General features: G+C 38.4%; 1 protein-coding gene and 1 long non-coding RNA gene across 2 annotated transcripts; one reads left to right on the top strand and one right to left on the bottom strand.

The window, feature by feature from the left end:
- Positions 1-13,061: 13,061 nt before the first annotated feature.
- On the top strand, positions 13,062-14,680 carry LOC104090940 (10 kDa chaperonin, mitochondrial-like). Its single transcript, XM_009596153.4, has 3 exons — positions 13,062-13,260; positions 14,179-14,318; positions 14,407-14,680. Exons 1-3 carry the CDS (start codon positions 13,156-13,158, stop codon positions 14,453-14,455), a joined length of 294 nt encoding a protein of 97 aa, XP_009594448.1. The 5' UTR covers positions 13,062-13,155; the 3' UTR covers positions 14,456-14,680.
- Positions 14,421-16,117, bottom strand: LOC108944216 (uncharacterized). Its single transcript, XR_001968201.3, has 2 exons — positions 15,211-16,117; positions 14,421-14,758 (listed from the first exon to the last, which is right to left on the bottom strand). It is a non-coding gene; the product is annotated as an uncharacterized lncRNA (long non-coding RNA).
- Between the last annotated feature and the right edge of the window lie 5,812 nt (positions 16,118-21,929).

Genomic DNA, 21,929 nt, shown 5'->3' on the forward strand with positions numbered 1-21,929 from the left:
AATTTGATTGTTTTTTTTATCAACAATAGCAGGGCGTTTAGGATACTTAAACATACGAGAAAGAAGTGTCGACGTACCGTCTTTGATTTTAAAAGAATACTCAATAAAGCAATAGTCATATTTTGCTTTTGTAGTCCCTTCAGAAGTAATAATTTCTGTAAAATGATCCCACACAACATACCTTTTTTTTCTTTTTTTGGTTATATTTAACTCCGTTGTTTCAGCTTGACTTATTGCATTTAAATTAGAAGCCCCACTTTCACCCATCACCTTATGACTTTGTATATTTTCAGCCATGCTACAAATTAAGGAACTATCTGCAGAAAGACACAAGATCAAATTAATACAGAACAATAGTTAGTTTGAGGAAATTCAATAAAAGATTCTGCTAATAAGTAATGGAAAATTTATCCCTATTTATCAATTCATATAGAAAAACTTCATTCTTTAACAAAATATCAACCAAATATCTATCAACTCAAATATTATCCAGGCTTGTGTTATAATATTCTTTAACTGAATATCAACCTGATTTTCAATTGAAGTGAAGAAAAGAATGATTAGAATTGATTATGAATCTTTAACTTGCAAAGCATGGCCATACATTTTTTGACTTCCTCTTTCCTTCTTCCTTGCTCTGCTAGCTATGCGTGTGTGCGATTGCGCGTGGTTGTTGTTTGAGAATTTCTTGCTAGAGGGAGAGGCGAGAGGGGCCAGAGGGTTGGCTGCTCTGCTGGGTTTAGAACTTTAGATGCTAGGGTTTCTAAAGGGGACTATTGTAAATGTTAAATGTTAATCAAGTGGGGAAGGGATTAGGATTTAGGAGAACGGGAAATCATGAAATAAAGTTAAAGGGAATGCTAGGTTCCATGAAAAGTTAATAATAATTCATAAAAAAGTATAATTAGGAGATTAATGGGAAACAATTAGGGGAAACATGTACCAAATTATGTACTTTTTTGCTAATAAGGTTGAGAAACAACCAGAGGGTATCCAACTCAATCCTCCACTAAGAAACGACTACAAAAATGGAAGTGGGATTCAACTTGTCCCTCTCAACCTTGTCTTGAAAGTAGACAAATTCTTTATTCCAAGTGCATGCAACTCTTTTTTTTCCTCGCTGCAAATATATATTTTGTCTTGGGAATCTATCTATCAAAACATTTTTCAAGTTCAAAATATATTGAGGGGATTAGGTTAAGATTAATGAACCTGATTTTCAAGGACCATGCTTGGTCGTCTTTCTTCCTCCCTGTAATCAAGTGGGGTTGTGATTTGGGTACCTGGTTCCTCTTGAGTTGGAGTGGAGGAGGTTGCATTACCTTCATTTGTCTCCTTTACTTGACTCATCATATCTGCCTTTCCATTTGCCATATCACTGATTTCTCCGAAACCAGCAGTGGCTCACTGTCTTGATCATCCTTGTGCTCTTCTCACCAGATGAAGGGGACTCATTAAAGATTACACGAACACTTTCTTCCACACACTGAGTCCTTTTATTGTAAGCTTTGCTTTGAGAAGAATACCCCAGAAAAATTCCTTCATCGCTTTTGGCATCAAATTTTCCAAGCTGATCCTTTCCATGGTTGAGAACATAGCACTTGCACCCCGAACGTTCTTAAGTGAGTCAGCTTGGGCTTCCCTTCATTTAGCAGCTCATAGGGAGTTTTGTTCAAGAATGATCTGATCATGCACCTGTTTACCAAGTAGCAGGCAGTATTTATGGCTTCTGCCCAGAAGTTTTTGGCTATCCCACTGTCAATAAGCATTGTTCTTGCCATATCTTCAAGGGCCCCAGCTTCCCCTCGTTCAGGTTCTAAGTGTGCAATTTTACTTTTTTTAACACCAAGTCCCCGATATCGAAGTGTCGTAGGTTGGCTCTTCGGTTGTAATACCTTTCTATCCGATGTTTTTGTGCGGCCAACCTAACTAGGGATGCCTCGCGCCTTTCATCCAATAGTTTCAAGCTCGTGCTCATGGCCTCGCCATTTGATTCTTTGGACGCGTATCTGAACCTGAGGCTTAGTTCTCCCACTTTGACCGGTATAAATGCTTCAGCAACGTAGACCAATGAAAATGGAGTGGCACCGGTACTAGATTTCAAAGTTGTACGGTATGCCCACAAGACTTCGGGCAGAATTTTCTTCCATTTCCCTTTGGCATCAGTCAGCCTTTTCTTTATGTTTTGAAGTATGGTCTTGTTTGTTGATTTCGCCTACCCGTTTCCGCTAGGGTGATAGAGTGTTGACAAGATCTTTTTGATCTTTTGGTCTTCGAATTTGTTTACCTTGCTGCCGATGAACTGCTTCCCGTTATCACACACTATCTCGGCCGGTATCCCGAACCGGCATATTATGTGGTCCTAAATAAAGTCGACGACTTCTTTTTCTCGGACCTTCTCGAATGCTTGAGCTTCGACCCACTTAGAAAAATAATCGGTCATAAACAATATGAATTGACCATACCGGGTTCCCACTGTAGGGGACGGACAATGTCCATTCCCCACTTCATGAATAGCCAAGGTGACAAGACCGGATGTAGTAGTTCTCCTGGTTGATGGATCATCGGTACATACCTCTCACAGCCGTCGCATCTTTGTACAAAGTCCTTTGCATCTTTCTCCATGTCGATCCAGTAATAGCCGGACCTGATTATCTTACGAACCAAAGATTCTGCCCCCGAATGGTTTCCGTAGGTGCTGTCGTGAACTTCCCTCAAAATATATTCGGTGTCTCCCAGCCCCAAGCATATGGCGAGCGAGCCATCGAACGTCCTTCTGAATAGAGTACCTTCGGAAATGCTGAACCTGGACCCTTTCGTGCTTAGAGCTCTTGATTCTTTAGGATCTGAGGGCAACTTCCCAGTCTTCAAGTAGTCTATATACTTCTTTCTCCAATCCCAAGTTAAACTTGTTGAGTTTATTTCAGCATGGCCTTCTTCCACTACCGATTTCATGAGCTGTACGACCATTCCTGAGTTGAATTCATCATCATCAACCGATGACCCCAAGTCAGCCATAGCATCGGCCTCACTATTTTTATCTCGGGCTACGTGCTATAGGATCCATCCCTTGAATCGATGCAACGTTACCTGTAATTTGTCTAAATACCTTCGCATTCGTTCTTTTTTTATCTCAAAAGTCCCATTGACTTGATTTACCACAATGAGGGAGTCGCACTTTGCTTCGACCACCTCGGCCCCCAGGCTTTTAGCCAATTCGAGACCTGCAATCATGGCCTCGTATTCGGCCTTATTGTTAGTTAATTTCGCAGTTCTAATATATTTCCTAACTACATTACCCGTAGGCGGCTTAAACACGATGCTGAGTCCGGACCCCTTTGCGTTCGAGGCGCCGTCCATAAAGAGAGTCTAGATCCTCGAGGAAGTCCCCAAGGTTAACAAAAATTCCTTTTCGACTTCGGATATTAAGGCTGGCGCAAAGTCGGCCACGAAGTATACCAAAATTTATGATTTGATGGCAGTTTGGGGTCGATATTTGATATTGTACCCGCTAATTTCTACGGCCCATTTGGCCAACCGGCCCGAGAGCTGTAGTTTTTTCATTATGTTCCTAAGTGGGTAGGAAGTTACGATGCATATATGGTGACATTAAAAATACGGCTTTAACTTTCTGGAGGCGCTTAGCAACGCGAGTGTCAATTTTTCTAGGTGGGGATACCTTGTTTTGTCCTTGCCTAGAGTTTTACTAACATAATAGATAGGAAATTGCGTACCTTCCTCTTCCCGGACTAAGACTCCACTTACCGCTACCTCAGATACCGCTAAGTACAGGTACAACTGTTTGTCCGCCTTCGAAGTATGGAGCAAGGGTTGACTTGAAAGGTACCGTTTGAGTTCCTCCAAGGCTTGTTGGCATTCAGGGGTCCAAGAAAAGTTATTCTTCTTCTTTATTATGAGAAGAACCGGTGGCTCTTATCAAAAGACCTCGATATGAACCGGCCCATGGCTGCTATGCGCCTGATTAGCCTCTGAACGACCTTGACATTGTCCACCATAGTGATGTCTTCTATAGCTTTGATTTTATCGGGATTGATCTCAATCCCTCGGTTGGACACCATAAATCCAAGGAAGTTCCCGGATCCGATCCCGAATGAGCCGTTTTTCGGGTTCAGCTTCATATTGTACTTCTTCAGTATGTCAAAGGTTTCCTGCAAATGTTTCAAATGGTCCTCCACTCGCAGGGGCTTAACTAACATGTCATCAATATAAACTTCTATTATTTTTCCTATTTGTTCCTCGAATATCGGGTTTACTAGGGTTAGTAAGTGACATCGGCGTTTTTAGTCCGAACGACATTATATTATAACAATAGGTGCCGAATTTAGTGATAAAAGAAGTTTTTTCTTGATCGCTCGGGTCCATCCCGGTTTGGTTGTACCATAAATAGGCATCAAGAAAGCTGAGTATCTCGTGCCCGGTTGTCACATCGATCATGCGATCGATGTTAAGAAAAGGAAAAGAATCATTGGGGCATGCCTTATTCAAGTCTTTGTAATCTACGCGCATTCTTAATTTATTTCCCTTTTTAGGTACTACTACTACGTTAGCCAACCAGTCTGGGTATTTAACTTCCCGAATGAAACCTATTTTAAGTGAGTTTAGATACCTCGTCTTTGATGAACACGTGCTTGACTTCGGACTGAGGCCTCCTCTTCTGTTTAACTGGGTGGAACTTCAGATCCAAGCTCAGCTTATGAGTGGTTATTTCTGGCGGGATCCCTATCATATCAAGATGGGACCAAGCGAAGCAATCTATGTTAGCCATAAGGAATTTAATGAGTTCTTTTCTGAGCTCGGGAGTTAACCCCGTGTCCAGGTATACCTTCCGATTGGGCAAGTGTTCAATCAATATGACTTGATCCAGCTCCTCGACCGTCGATTTGGCGGGATCAGAATCGTTAGGGGTGATGAACGAACTAGGAAATCCGTAATCATCATCCTCGCTCGCTTCTTACTTCTTTGGTTTAGTCGGGGACGGTATCGGTGATTGCTATTTTGCTTCTTACTTCCTAGTCGGCCGCATGTTCTTTGATATCGAGAATGTGGACGCCAGGATCACCTCATCGACCGCGAACATTTCTTTTGTGGCTGGTTGCTCTCTGTAAACCGTCTTGATCCCTCCCGGTGCGGGGAATTTCAGTGCCCGGTGTAGTGTCATTGCCCTCATGTTGTGAATCCATGACCTTCCGAATAGAGAATTATACCTCATATCCCCTTTAATCACATAGAACTTCGTTTCCTGAATGGTCCTAGCGGTGTTCACCGGTACGGTTATCTCTCCTTTAGTAGTTTTGCACGCCATGTTAAATCCGTTTAAAACCCGGACTGCAGGCACTATTTGGGCTTGCAGACCCAACTGTTATACGACCCTCGATCTGATGGTATTGGTCGAGCTACCTGGATCAATTAAGACACACTTAACTCGAGATTTATTTATGAGTACAGATATTACCAGTGCATCATTATGCAGTTGCATGATGCCTTCAATGTCCTCATCGTTGAAAGAGATGGTTCCCTCCGGTATATAATCTAGGGTTCGTTTTTCACTTGTGATGGACACCTTAGTGCTCTTCAGCATCGGTCCCTGGGGGACGTCAACTCTACCAATGATCATGTTAATGACGTGTTGAGTTTCCTCGTGTTCGGTTTGTTTGTTGGACTCCCTATTCCTGAAGTGATTTTTGGCTCGATCACTCAGGAATTCCCGAAGATGCCCATTATTGAATAACCAGAACACTTCTTCTCTTAGTTGTCGGCAGTCCTCGGTCATGTGGCCATGAGTGCCATGATACTTACACATCTGGTTAGGGTCTTTTTGGGTATGGTCAGACTACAATGAACGAGGCCACTTGGTATCTTTGATGTGCCCGATGGAGGACACGATGCTGGCAGCATCGACATTGAAGTTGTATTCTGATAATCTCGGTGCCTCCCTGGCCCCGAGTGGCCCATCGAAACTGTTTTTGCTCATGAGTTCCCGGCCATTGTGGCCTCGGTCATTCCTTTTTAAATTTCTCGCATAGTTACCCCCAGATCCGCTGCCCCTTCGATCTCCGTTGTATGGTTGGTACCGATCTCTGTTCGGTCTTGGTTCATGATCAACGACTCTCTTATACCTGTCGTTAGTTCTGATGGGATAAACGGACCCAGAGGGGGGCCCAAGTTGATCATCCTCGACTCTAATTTTTGATTGATACCTGTTATGGATGTTGGGCCAGGTTATCACCAGGTATTCTATCAAATTCTATTTCAGCTGCTGTGAAGCCAAAAAGCTTTGGGGGTTGAGTCCTTGAGTGAATGCCTGAACGGCCCAATCGTCCCCGACCAGAGGCAGGTCCATTCGTTCCATTTGAAACCTCGACATGAATTCCCTGGGCATTTCGTTATCTCTTTGTTTTACTTTGAAAATGTCTGATTTTCTTGTCTCGGCCTTGATGGCCCCTGCATGAGCTTTTACAAAGTCATCTACAAGCATATAAAATAAATCAATAGACTTAGGGGGTAAGTTGCGATACTATATCATTGCCCCTTTTGACAGGGTTTCTCCGAACTCTTTCAGCAAAATCGACTCGATTTCTCATCTTAGAAGTCGTTTCCCTTGATGGCACACGTGTAGGAGGTCACGTGCTTGTTTGGATTCGTGGTTCCATTATACTTCGGAATTTCGGGCATACGAAACTTCTTTTGGATCAACTTCGGTGTCGCGCTCAGGGGGAAAGGATTTTGGACAAATTTATTGGAATCCAGGCCTTTCAATATCGGGGTGCTCCTGGGATTTGATCAACTCTAGAGTTATAGGTCTCAACTTTTTTGTCGTTGGCTTCAATCTTCTTTTTCTCCGATTCCACCCGCTTTGTCAGTTCCTCAAGCATCTTTATTATTTCGGGGTTAGTCCCGGGTTCAACTTCACCCGGCCTTTCAGTGGCTTGTTCATTCCTTCGGGTGTTTTCCCGAGATGGTTCGGGCTCAACTCTGCTGGAAGCACGGCTTTGGTTCTGCAGTTGGGCTATCGCCGCATGTTGAGCTTGTAACATTTCGAAGATCACTCGCAGATTGATCTCGTAGCCTTTACCGTCGTGCGTACCCCGGGCTACTTATCCGGCTCCTTCGCGAATGCTGTTCTCAGGGTCGGTCGACAGATTTGCATCGACGGCCACATGCGAGTTGGCATCGTTTGGGTCCGTAACCGAGACTTCATTGGGGTCAACATGAGGCACCTCGTTGTTGGGTACTATATTGTTATTTTCGCCATGGTAGTCAGACTCAACATCAACGTTCAAGTGGGAGTCTAAGAGTTTGACATTCTTAAGTTCACTTGAAATTAAAATCTCAAAGAACAAGCGTAAATAATAGTGCGTTATAGAAATTTGTATCAAATTACCACTATTATCCTTAGCCCTACATTGGGGGCCAAACTGTTTACCCTTGAAAATGGATAACGATTGAATTTATACGCGATTTTAAGGATATGTAGACTAATTCAATACAAGTGATTAATAACGTTATATAAAGCAAATAAAAGATATAATAAATAGTCAAACCAATGATGATAGTGAGTCCAAGCTCGGCTAAAGACTTAACAAGGAACCTGCCTTCGGTTCCGAGCTTGCACTTATGAAGAACTTATGAACAAAAACAAGAACTTTGAATAACTTTTAGAAACAGAGAGAACAGAAGTATATTGCCTAGGTATACGTGTTACAGTGTGCCTAATGAATAATTAGCTTCCCCTTTATATGGTAGGGGAGTTTTACCCTAGATACAATTCTAAGAAAGGTAAAAATCTTCCTTTTCGCTAATCACTGATTTTTCGCCGATACGGGTCGAGATTCACGTCGTGATATCCGGTTGGGAACGGATATCACGGCCCTTTGTTAATCGTGTGCGGCCGCTTGGTAATGCTCTCCGAGGTTTTGAGACTCGAACCGGGCCCGGGAGACGCGGTCTCATAGCTCTGAGGGCAGGTATTTTGCTCGGGCCCTGATACGAGAGGCTCCTGGTTCCGATTCTGATTCCTTGTAGTCACGTCGTTGCTCCGTTTGCCTCATTGGGAAATCGGGGTGCTCATTGGACTCGGTTTTACCCGTATACAATTATATTAAATGAAATGGATAGAATATAAGGAAATATCCTCAATGTAAAGAATAAACAAAATTAATCATACATGTATTGTTTAATTAAACAGCAATGGTATACAATGTAATACGTAAGTTTTTAAAATTTGTTGTAATTTTCAAGAAAGCTATTATTATTTTATGCAAGACGAACACTATTATTTTCAATATTTGTTAAGCCTTTTCAACATTTTAAATCTCAAGAATAGTCAAAGCCTTGTTTATACGGGGAATCAAAATAAAATCTTATCTCTTTCTATCTACACTCTTTGAAAATACTATGAATATCATCAGTTGCAAAATGAAATTTAGGATATACTGTCATACTGACTATTAGTTACATATACGGATAAAGTTGATATTCGACTCAAATGAAATAATGCAATTAATATAAATCAGTGTTTTAAAAAGCGTGGGCGTAAGGCAGGTCGTTTTACATATGGCTCAGTGAGGCGTAAGCCCCATAGGTATTTAATTTTTAATATTTTATAAAATAATATAATGATAATAAATATTTATAAACAGGTAAAAATATATATATATATATATATATATATATATATATATATATATATATATATATATATATATGTGTGTGTGTGTGTGTGTGTGTGTGTGTGTGCGCGCGCGCGCACGCTCCATCCCCACAAAAAATTAGTCAAAACAATCTATTATACGCTACTTATAAGCACAAGTAACTTGAGTCTAAAAGAATAAAGTTTTCTACATAGAGAAACAAAAATGATGATTAACCTACAATTTGAACTTTGAACTTGCTGGTATGAAAGAGAATGAAGTTCTCTTTGTATTTGTAAAAAAAATTAAATATTCGCTATTTTTAGGAGATATTAGCAGACTAGCGGATAAGATAAAGAATTGAGAAAGACCATGAATTAGGGCTTCAATCAATAAAAAAGGTTTTGACTTTTGAATTTAATACTTTTGAGTTCCTTTTTAAACCTTTTGAGTAATTACCAAACTGAATTTTGAGAATTAGGGTATTATATGAAGGATTTATTCAACAAAATTTATTTTAATTTGAAAAAGTCTCTAGGGCTTACCCCTCACTAAAAAAAATACACCTCAAACGCTCGGGTGTACGGCCCGAATTGCTGGGCTTACGCCTCTTGAGACTTTCGCCCCACACCATTGCCCCAGGGTTCGCCCCGAAAACGCCTTTTAAAATACTAATATCAACTAACGGTGGTATTTCAAGGCGAAAAGGGTTTAATTTATTATTGTACTATCCCAAATTGAGCAACTTTGCCTTCAGTTCAACTTTTGATCTACTAATATTACCCTCGCTTTTTAAAAAAAGTTTCAATTTGCCCTTGATCTTAACTGAGCTCCAACTTGAGGTTAATTTCAAACTATAGCCAAAAGTTGAGGATAAATACTTTTTAAATCTCAATTTTTTTTTATATGTGTAATCCGTTCATGTTGTAACTGCATTAGTGACAAGCGCAAATACAAGATAATTTGCAAGTAATAAAAATATTAATGAACTAAAAGTGCACGAAAGCAAGTTTCGAGCAATACAACAACAACATACCCAGTATTATCCCACACCGTAGGGTTTGGGGAGGGTAGTATATACGCAGACCTTATCCCTACCTTGTGAGGATATGGAGGTGTTTCCAATTGACCATCGACTCAGGAAAGTATAAGCACTACATTAATAAAAATATAGACAAGAAGGGACAATACCAAAAAGCCATATAAAAGCAGAATAAAAACAACAAGATAGTAAGGCGATCAACAATGAAAGAAAATAACATAAACATATTACCAACACAAAGCGAGACTGCGTACCAATATTACTATTATGAACACTCTAGACTACCTAATCTACTACCCTAATTCTCGACCTCCATACCTTCCTATCAAGGGTCATGTCCTCGGTCAGCTGAAGTTGCGCTATGTCTTGCCTAATCACCTCTCCCTACCTTTTCTTTGGCCTACCTCTACCTCTTCATAGGCCCTCTAATGTTAACCTCTCACACCTCCTCACCGGGGAGTCTGTGCTCCCCCTCCTCTTATGACCAAACAACATAAGCCGCGCTTCCCACATCTTGTCTTCAATAGGGGTCACGCCCACCTTGTCGCGAATAACCTCATTTCCGATCCTATCTAACCTGGTGTGCCCGCACATCCATCTCAACATCCTCATATCTGCTACCTTCATCTTCTGGACATAAGCGATCTTGACTGGACAACACTCAGGCCCATACAACATCATTGGTCTGACCACTACTCTGTAGAACTTACCCTTAAGTTTCGGTGGCACCTTCTTGTCACACAAAACAACGGAAGTGAGTCTCCATTTCATCCATCCCTCCCCAATACGATGTGTGACATCTTCATCAATCTCCCCATCTCCCTGAATAATCAACCCAAGGTACTTAAAAGTCCCTATCCTAGGGTTGACTTGCGAGTCCAGCCTTACCTCCCCTTCCCCTCCTTGAGTCTTGCAACTGAACTTACACTCCAAGTATTCTGTCTTGGTCCTACTCAACTTAAAACCTTTAGATTCTAGGGTCTGCCTCCATACCTCTAATTGCGCATTCGCACCGTCTCGCATCTCGCCAATCAACATAATATAATCTGCAAATAGCATGCACCACGACACCTCCCCTTGGATGTGGCGCGTCAGTATGTCCATCACCAGAGCAAACAAAAAAGGGCTGAGTGCCGACCCCTAATGCGACCCCCATCATAACCGAAAAATGGTCCGAGTCCCCACCCACCGTCCTCACTTGGGTCTTTACTCCATAATACATGTCCTTAATCAACCTAACGTAGGCAATGGGTACACCTCTAGCCTCCAAACATCTCCACAAAACCTCTCTCGGAACTTTACCATACTCCTTTTCTAAGTTGATGAACACCATATGCAAGTCCTTCTTTTTCTCCTCATACTGCTCTATCAATTTCCTAACAAGGTGGATAGCTCCTGTAGTCGAACGCACTGGCATAAACCCAAACTGGTTCTCGAAAATAGACACACTCCTCTTCACCCTTAGCTTTACCACTCGCTCCCAGACTTTCATAGTATGGCTAAGAAGCTTGATACCCCGATAGTTATTGTAATTTTGGATATCACCCTTGTTCTTGTATACAGAAACCATCATAATCTACCTCCACTCTTCGGGAATCTTCTTCGTTCTAAAAATGACATTAAATATCCTAGTGAGTCACTCCAAGTCCGCCTTACCTGCACTCTTCCAAAACTCTACCGGAATTTTATCTGGCCAGGTTGCTTTACCCCTACTCACCTTATGCATAGCCCCCTCAAATTCATCAACTCTAATCTACCTACAATACCCAAAGTCACAACGACTCCCGGAGAGTTCCAAATCACCAACAATTTTCGAGCAATACAAGACAAATTTGGACACTTTCCCATTAAATTTTATCCTCCACAAAATGATCAATTTAAAATAATATAAAGCAAGTTCTGACATTTTCCGATTATATGGCTAGAAGATATAATTTATACCGACTATTCTTTTTTAGAGTGGCTATACAGTATAATTTTTTCTTACGTTTTATCATCTCACATCTTACAACAAAACCCAAAATCAATATCATACAGTAATACACTGAGCTAAATAGGGGAGTTTTTAAAAAATGACTATTGCTTGGAGGCTTATTGCAAAGCGTAGCTATAATTTAGCTAATTACATTTTGTAGCTACTAATTGCTTGTCATAGGATGTATGTTGTTGTATTCAATTTGGTTGTATACACTGTATTGAATTCAGATGTATTTGTTCTTATATATTTTATATTGTATTGAATTCATTTGTATTCAAACAACAAAAAATTAAGAAATAAGGTGTATGTCGTTGTATTCAATTTGGTTGTATACACTGTATTCAATTCGGCTATATTTATTCTTAACTATTTTACATTATATTCAATTTCACTCTATTCAATTCAGCTGTATTTAAACAATAAAAAATCAAAGTTACAATGATATTCGACATTATTCAATTCACTGTGTTCATTCGTAGCTACTTTTACACTCCATTCAATTTACTGTATTTAATTCTCTTGTACTTAAACAACAAAAAATCAAAAAATACTGGCATCTGCCTAAAAAAACACCTTCGGAATACATAAATATAAGCGAAAATACAAAAAAAATAAAATTGTATTTGCATTGAAACATACATAATACACTCAAATTTGAGTGTGTATGTACATAATACAATATATTTGTATCATTATATATATGCGACTCAATAGCAAAGAAGAAAAGAAAGTTCGCCGGAGATGGAGTCTTCTGACCAAGCAAAACACAATATATATTGTATTAAAACTAAAAATGGTAAAGAACAAAAATTCGGCCAGATTTGAGAATACACTATCACATTATATCTATCAAAATCCAGTTAGATATGAGAATGAGGCTTCGAGGCTTTTCGTCACCAGAGACAAACGAAAATCCGACAAGATCTAAGAGTATACTAATTCGAAAATCCGACCAGATGTGAGAGATCCTTCACTGTAGCCAAACATTAGCCAGCGATGACCGTTCACTGGAGAGGACAAAGCTTTGCCGGCGTAGCAGCAGAGACGAACGAGATCGGTGGAGCAGCGATGACGGATCAACGGTGACTGATCAGCGGCGACATACGAGATTGAATCTTTTGGGAAGCAATGAAAAAAAGGCGCTTGTGTGTAGTTGAGATAGGATTTGAAAGAAGGTATTTGCTATAAAACTCAAAAAGTAGCTATGCATTATAATTACTTTAATTTAAAGTGTATGTATTTATGATAAATATAGTGTATAACTTAGTTATGGGGTGTAAATTTCCCAACTATATAGAAACTGGGCCAGGCAAGGCCCAATATCAGAAATACGGTTCTGCTAAACCCAGTCCATTTGGAAATACCCTGTTAAAACCCTAAACCCCAAGGAGGAGACTAGAACCTTCTACTCAATTCGTGAACCCTTTTCGCATATAAACCTTTGGTCTGCTCTTTCACCACCACACAAAAAAACAAAAGCAGAAATGGCGAAGCGTTTGCTCCCAACACTCAACAGGGTTTTGATCGAGAAAATCACCGCCCCTGCTAAAACTAATGCCGGTATTCTTCTCCCTGAGAAATCCTCTAAGGTGAGTCACTTTTTCAGAAAACATATAGTTAGAGACACTTCTAATTTGTTGAGTAATCGAATGATTACTTCGCTCTGTGTGTTATTATACTATTGAATATTCATCATTGCTTTATTATTGCTACCGTTTTCCATTTTTGGGGACATAATTTGGTTGTCGGTTCTATAGGTAGAATAAATTTAAGATTAGAGAACATTTAGTTTTGAAAATTTCTGATTTGCAAGTGTTCGAACGAAATGGGTTCGAATAGGGAAAAGAGTAAAATTAGGGTTCACATAGCATAGCCAAGAACTCAACTAGTTTGGTTTGGGATTGGGGATATTCTGGGGGTATTGTGTGTTATTTAAGTGTTAAATTTGGAGAACCTGTAAAGTGTCTTGAGGCATTTGACTGAAATGGATCCAAATTAACGGAATTGGTGTTTTTAAAAGTGGAAGATGCAAAAGGCTCAAGGCCTGGGGCTTGAAGCGAAAAGTGAGAAGTGTAGAGCTCACAATTTATGACATTAAGAGATGCTAAACATATGTAGATTCAGTATTATAACGGATACTTTCAGTATCCAATATACATAATGCCTATGTTAATTCAACTCCTTGAAGTTGTGATACAGTATTATGTATCAATTGCGATTAAAGAACTAATTTCAATATCCAATAAATGATAATGCCCATATTAATTCAACTCCTCAAAGTTGTGATTAAGAGAACTGACTGCATCTCGTCAAGATCAGTATGTGCTTCATTAGTTGAAGCACATGGCTTCAGAAGTACTCGTTTTGCATTTTAATAACAGTGGCCGAACAAATACAGGGGATATATTTGATTGATACATAGTTGATTGGTGATCAATCTGTTACTAGTGTTCTATTGTTTTGAATTTTACCTAAAGTTGGGATATGTTGGTGTTTGTGAATTTCAGCTGAATTCCGGTAAAGTGGTGGCTGTTGGGCCAGGGCTGCGTGACAAGGCAGGAAACTTGATTCCCACTGCTGTCAAGGAGGGTGACACTGTCTTGTTGCCCGAGTATGGTGGTACACAAGTCAAGTTGGGGGAGAAAGAGTGAGTGTACTTTGTTACTTGACCTTGAATTGCTGTTAAGTTTTCAATTTCGTTGATTTTCTTAACATTCTTGATGATTTTCTGGCAGGTTTCATTTGTACCGGGATGAGGATATTTTGGGGACGCTTCATGACTGAGATCATCTATATATTTGAGTTCATTCAAACCTTGAGGTTAAACTTAAGGGGAAGTGGGGTTTATTTTGGATGAATTTGGTTGAGTATTGGAATTGTTGAATTGTGTTTGATCTCTAATGCAGTAATAGTTGAATAACCTTTGCAATTCTGTTCTTTTAGTATTTAGTGACTCGGAAACTTTTTGTATCTGCAACTGAAAATGATGAATCTCCCAAGTTAGACTGATATTTCTGCTTTTATCTTCTGAATGCAGCTTTAACATAGTTGTCTAGAGAGAGAATCCTCATAAACATTTGCTTACACCTAAGTTGCGCGGCCTTTTTGTCTTTGGTGCCGCACCCGTCTAGACACGGGAGCGTGAGCGGGATACGTCCCAGATTCGGTCAACTAACTTTGCATACTTTGACCTGTGTCCATCGACAAATTTTGGGGGAAATTGAGATTTTGATTTCTCAAAATTAAAAATAAAACAGATTTAAGACATGCGAAATGACATACCTTCAATATTGTAGTACTTGTCTTATATTTTGCTGCTTTGTGTTCAGAAAAATCAAGAATTTAAGGGGTCGTGTTCTGAGCTCGGACTTATAGTTCTATTTTTTATTATTTTGAATTTTTTAGCTGAATTCTCTCACCCGTATCCATACTTGGATTCGCACCCTGAATCTTAAAATTCAAATTTTACCGAATCCGACACTCGGATCCGTGCCTATATCGGATGACCGCACCGGAGTCCGAACAACTTAGGCTTAGACCTTTATTTTTGGGCGTGCTTGAATCGTTTCTTGTTTTTTCTCTCTTCCTAGTTTTGTGTTTTTGTATGAAATACTTGGTTTAAGAAATATGGAGCTAAGAGAGGAAAAAGGACTGAATTACTACGGAGTTGATATTGGTTGTGTGGGAAGTTCTTTCTTTCGCTTCATTTTGCTTCTTTGTAAATGACCTGTTAAGTAATACTATTAAATGTGATAACTGGAAAGGCTATCTTCAGCCTGTTTTGCTTCTTGTTATGGTAGCATTGGGTGAAGATCAAACATCTGAACAGCGTTGTGATATCTCTGCTATAGAAACTAACAATAATAACTAGAGATAGGTGCTTGTAGCTGTCTTTTATGTTGGCTGCCGGAATTCGGTGAGCTCTCTATGAAGCTCTATTGTTATTTGATTATTGGCGTCTATCATTGTGTATATAGGCTCTGTGGCTGTATGTAGGCTTTATTGTTATTTGATTACTGGCGTCTATTATCGTTTTTGGATGGTTCGTTGGTAGTATAAATTTGGTACAGAGTTAGGTAAGCTGCCGAACATGAAACAGCCGGCAACTTTAAAGTTATAGTAATTGTTGGTAGTAATTGTTTTCTTGAGCCGGACGTCTTTCGGAAACAGCCTCTCTACCCTTCGGGGTAGGGGTAAGGTCTGCGTACATATCCTCAGACCTCATTAGTGAAATTTTACTGGGTTGTTAATTATTGGTAGTATAGAGTTTAATGGTTTGCTATCTTTTGTAATTTGTCTGCATCTGTTTCCCGAATCAAAGTTGGTTTAAAGAGAACTTTCAGAATTGTGGTTTCAAGAGTGACAGCTTGTTTGGCCAAGCTTTCGAAGATTATTTTTGTTGATAAGCATTTTATTCAAAGTAGTAGTTTTCAGATAATCGCTTTAGAGTATAGTAATATGTATCTAGTCAATTCATTTAAAAAGTGTTTTTTTCATATTTGATAAATATATATAACTTTTTTTTTACTCTTCTGTAGACGATGAACTTGGTTAACATTGTTGTGCTTCTTTTATGCGCGAAATAAAATAGCAGGATTCGAGTTATCATTCATTCAGATGATGAAATACTTTGCCTATAATTAAAGGAAAATGATAATTTATAGACGTTCTCAAAATGAAAGCTGGAAATATATATATATATATATATATATATATATATATATATATATACTATAATTAAAGGAAAATGATAATTTATAGACGTTCTCAAAATGAAAGCTGGAAATATATATATATATATATATATATATATATATACTATAATTAAAGGAAAATGATAATTTATAGACGTTCTCAAAATGAAAGCTGGAAATATATATATTTTTGGTATATATATATATATATATATATATATATATATATATATATATATATATATATATGAACTAGTGTATACACTTCTATAAAAGCACAAAAGACAGAAAATATCAACTCTTCGAATGCATTATAGACCTTTTTGCTTCATTGCAAAATATTACCAGTCGAAACTCTATCATAGTCTGGTCTATTATAATCTTTTGTTGATAACAACATTTGAAATTTATGTCTTATATGACTGTTATAAACATAATATTCAAAAACTCACGTTTTCAATTTGTTTATGCTACGAAAGGTACTAGAATTATTTAATTTAAAAATTTAAAACAATTAAAATGGTGAAAGATGTGGTAAAATAGCAAAATACCAAGAGTTTCCGACTACATCTTTTAGTTTCTCATGTTCCAAGTTATCTTATTTTTGGTACATACATGTTCCAAGCTATAAGAGTGTTTAATATTCTAGATTCCTTGTTGGAACTTACAAAATGTATTAAAGTCATGTCTTCAATAAAATATAATTTATAGATTGTATTTTGGTTATTATTATAAATAATAAATATATAGATATTTGAGTAAAAGTGAATGAAGAAGGGGATCGGGATATTGTGCTAGGTGAATTGGAGCATTCCGAGAGTCACCGTGACTTTGGGTATTGCAGGCGTATCGAGGTTGATGAGGTCGTGGGAGCTATGCGTAAGATGAGTAGGGGCAGAGCGACCGGGCCAGACGAGATTCCGGTGGAATTTTGGAAGTGTGTGGGGAGAGCAGGTTTGGAGTGGTTGACTAGGTTGTTTAATGTTATTTTAAAGGCGAAGAGGATGCCGAATGAGTGGAGGTGGAATACGGTGGTCCCATTGTATAAGAACAAAGGTGATATCCAGAGTTGTAACAATTATAGGGGTATCAAATTACTGAGTCATACCATGAAAGTGTGGGAGAGGGTGGTTGAAGTGAGGGAGAGGATGACAGTGTCTGTATCCGACAACCAGTTCGGGTTCATACCGGGTCGCTCGACTACAGAAGCTATACACCTTGTTAGGAGGTTGGTGGAACTGTACAGAGAAAGGAAGAAGGATCTGCACATGGTTTTTATTGACCTAGAGAAAGCGTATGACAAGTTTCCTAGAGAAGTTCTCTGGAGATGCCTGGAGGTAAAAGGTGTGTCGGTTCCCTACATTATGGCGATTAAGGACATGTATGATGGGGCTAAGACTCGGGTTAGGACAGTAGGAGGCGACTCTGAGCATTTTTCGGTTGTAATGGGGTTACACTAAGGTTCTGCGCTCAGTCCGTTCTTATTCGCCCTAGTGATCAACGCGTTAACACACCATATTCAAGGGGAGGTGCCATGGTGCATGCTATTCGCTGATGACCTAGTTCTGATTGATGAGTCGCGAGCCGGTGTTAACGAGAGGCTAGAGGTTTGGAGACAGGCTCTTGAGTCTAAGGGTTTCAAGCTGAGCAGGACGAAGACGGAATACCTGGAGTATAAATTCAGCGCTGAGCCAGGGGAAGTGGGCGTGAATGTGAGGCTTGAATCACATGTCATCCCGAGTAGAGGCAACTTCAAGTACCTTGGTTCAGTTATCCAGGGGGAGGGGAGATCGACGAGGATGTCACACACCGTATTGGGGTAGGATGGATGAAGTGGAGGTTAGCATCTGGAGTCTTGTGTGACAAGAGAGTGCCACCAATACTCAAAGGTAAGTTCTATAAAGTGGTGGTTAGACCGGCCATGTTGTATGGGGTTGAGTGTTGACCCGTTAAGAACTCACATATCCAGAAGATGAAAGTAGCATAAATGAGGATGTTGAGATGGATGTGCAGGCACACTAGGATAGATAAGATTAGGAATGATGTTATTTGGGAGAAAGTGCACGTGGCTCCCATTGATGACAAGATGCGGGAAGTGAGGCTTAGATGGTTTGGACATGTTCAAAGGAGAAGCCCAGATGCTCCGGTACGGAGGTGTGAGCGGCTGGTTGTGGAGGGCACGAGAAGAGGTAGAGGGCGGCCTAAGAAGTATTGGGGAGAGGTGATCAGACAGGATATGGCGAGGCTCCAGATTTCCGAGGACATGACACTTGATAGGAAGATGTGGAAGTCGAGTATTAGAGTTGTAGGTTAGGATGTAGTTGAGTCTTAACTTACTTCGTACCATTGTGAGACTAGTCAGGTAGGGTTTTTGTCTAAGATATCTAGTGACAATGTTGTGTTTTACTACTTCGCTTTTCAGTGCATGTCCTATTTACTAACTATCGCTTTTGCTTTGCATCTTTCTTTTGCATTTCATGGTGTTCCTATTTTTCCTATGATTGTTGTGGTGATACTAATATTGTCTCCTTTTGTCCTTTTGTCTTTTTGTTTTCTTGAGCCGAGGGTCTTTCGGAAATAGCCTCTCTACTCCTTTGGGGTAGGGGTAAGGTCTGCGTACACACTACCCTCCCCAAACCCCATTAGTAGAATTTTACTAGGTTGTTGTTGTTGTTGTTATAGAGAGTAATTTTATAAAGCATATAGTGTTGGATTTATGTTATAGGTAAAATGTTGTAGTATAGGGAGAAATATAACAAAAAAGTCGGTTCCAACAAAATGTATATGTTACATTGATATGATGTTATCATCGCAAACATCAGTTATAGTCCGCGGCAAAAATTATTTATATTCGGTAGCTGCAAAAATATATAGAATTTATATATATATATATATATATATATATATGTATGTAATAAAAAAAAATTCGGCTATTATTTTGAGAGCGGCTATGCAATATCATTTTCCCTTATAATTATCTATGTGTGAGAGATTTGCTCCTCAATAAATTATACTTATTTCCCCCTTCATTAATCTAACTACAAATTTATGTATATATATATATATTTTCAAGCCAGACCCCACTAATGAGGTTAGGGGTGCACATGAATCAGGTTGGTTCGGTTTTTATCAAAACCAAACCAACTATATCGGTTTGGATTGGTTCGATTTTGTCTGATTTTTCGGGTTTTTCGGATTTTTTGTTACTTAAATATTATTTCAATCTTACTTTGTTAAATTTTTTATAAGTAAGTATATGTTTAGTAAAAATTTAAAAACTTGACAAACATATTATCTATTAAAATATTCTTATAGGAGAATTTTCTTAGTAACACATGATAGTTAATTTTTTAGTCGTCTGACAATAATTTTCGTTGATGTACACTTTCAAGGTTAACAAAATTTAGTAACTAAACATAAAAATCAAGATGATACCTAAATAATAATAACCACTTCAAATTCGAAAAGATATAAGAATTTAATAGATCTTAACATATGAATATGGAAGAACAAAGAGATTGACGCATTTCAGTAACACTTGATAAAAAAGTGATCATACAACCCATTATTTAAGGTTAATAAATATGGAGCACTTCATATTCTATTTAATATTATATTCCGTAAGAGAATCCCAAATATTTCTAGATATTTTTTAAAGAAAATTCTATATAAAATCTTAAAAGTATATATAAAAATTATATATTTATATATCGGTTTGGTTCGGTTTTTTTACTCAATACCAAACCAAATCAAACCAAACCTAGTCGGGTTTTTTAATCGGTTTGATTTGACTTTTCGGTTTGGTGTAATTTTTTGATTTGGTTTATACACCGCTGAGTGAGATTATACTGGATTGTTGTATATATACTTTCAAGCTTAACCAAACCTATGAAAAGAATAAAATGATTCCTAATAATTTTCAATATAAAATGCAAAACTGATTACGAAACCTAAAACAATGATATTGTAATGGATCCATATTTCTATTATATAGAAATGAAAAGATGGTCGACCACGAGCATATATGTCATTTCATAAAAACTCATGTATTCTTTGCATTTTTTAAAGGCAGAATACATAAGTTACCCCCTGAGGCCTAAACTATGGACCAAATCTCTGTTACATACTTTTTGCGAATAAAAATTACCTTACACACTCAACCTTTCTATAATGTAACTAAGACACACCTTTTTTTTCATGACAAATTTACTAAATTATGTTTAATGTCACGTACCAACTAGGTCGTGACACGTGTCATTAACTTAAAATAATAATAAAAAATATAAAATTATACATATACCTTCGTCTTCTTCAACCACATCTCTTTCACCTCCATCTTCCCCTCCGACCACCACAAAAATCATAACCACAATTCAAACCAAAATTTGTCAGATCTAACATTTCAGAAGTAACACTATGCGGCGATGGTCATAAGAGATAATGCACAGATAATGAGACCTTTAATATACAGTACAAAGTCTAAAACAAATTCGAATTCATTGAGCAAGATAATTCGAAGACAAAGAACTAAAATTCGAATTTATTGACCAAGATAATTCAAAGACAAAGAAATAAAATCTCAGTCAAGAGAAAGCAAAGCAAAAGTGAGTCATATATCTTGACGTCTCTGCTATGAGATTAACACCAAAAAGTTCTAAATTTTCAATCTCCTTTTACCTGAATATGGTGGAACCCAAATTGACGGAACATCGGTCCTTAGAAGCCTCGACTCGTTTTATACTCTTTAATAGCATCTCCGGCAACATATTCGACCACGACGATGTCGCATCACCGGAATCCAAATTGACGGCACCGTCATTTTCAGCTGTTAATTTGTTCGAATCTCTAAGAACATCGAATTTGCTACTAATTTTCTGAAAGTTTCTGAAAGTTAGGAGCCCAAGTGATATGATATTTGGATTGTAAAATCATGGAGAAGAGAAAAGAGGATGGCAGGTCCAACGAAGAAGACAACATGGATGACAAAAAAAGAAGATAAAATATAATTTTTGACATATGCCACTTAGATATACACTTTTAAAAGTGTTTTATAGTGTTAACGCGTTCTTTTTGCATGTAAATCACGCGTGTGCCACGTAATAAAAAGGTATGTCCTAGTTACACTATAGAAAAGTTGAGTGTGTAAGGTAATTTTTGTCCGCAAAAAGTGTATAACATGAATTTGGTCCATAATTCAGGGTAACTTATATATTTTGCCTTTTTAAAAATAAAACCCCTCATTGCATTTCTTAACAGGTAATGTTTGATACACGTGGACCCCACATTCCCCTAGCTAGTAGCCACAACTCTCTTTTTTTCATGAAGTACTGTGAACCTTTTTTCTTAAATGCACTGTATGTCACTGTCAATTAGACAATTTTTGCAGGAAGTACTTGATAAGTAGGATTTTAACCTGTTATTTGTTCTCTTTTACTTGTGTTTAGGGCCAAAAATGCGTGAAGGTATTCCTGAAAACTAATGTAACATGATTGCTTGCAGAGATTGTTCAAAATGAGCCAAATGAGTCATAATCAACTCATAAAGGAGTCAAAACTTGAACAAAA

Source organism: Nicotiana tomentosiformis, chromosome 5, assembly GCF_000390325.3.
Source record: "Nicotiana tomentosiformis chromosome 5, ASM39032v3, whole genome shotgun sequence".
In the NCBI taxonomy this organism is placed as follows: Eukaryota; Viridiplantae; Streptophyta; class Magnoliopsida; order Solanales; family Solanaceae; genus Nicotiana; species Nicotiana tomentosiformis.

What these genes read in the sequence shown, in the direction of transcription:
- LOC104090940 (XM_009596153.4), top strand. Translation starts at nt 13,156, where the DNA reads ATGGCGAAGCGTTTGCTCCCAACACTCAACAGGGTTTTGATCGAGAAA. An exon ending in TCCCTGAGAAATCCTCTAAG is followed by an intron (nt 13,261 to 14,178) that starts GTGAGTCACTTT and finishes TGTGAATTTCAG; the next exon opens with CTGAATTCCGGTAAAGTGGT. An exon ending in GTCAAGTTGGGGGAGAAAGA is followed by an intron (nt 14,319 to 14,406) that starts GTGAGTGTACTT and finishes ATTTTCTGGCAG; the next exon opens with GTTTCATTTGTACCGGGATG.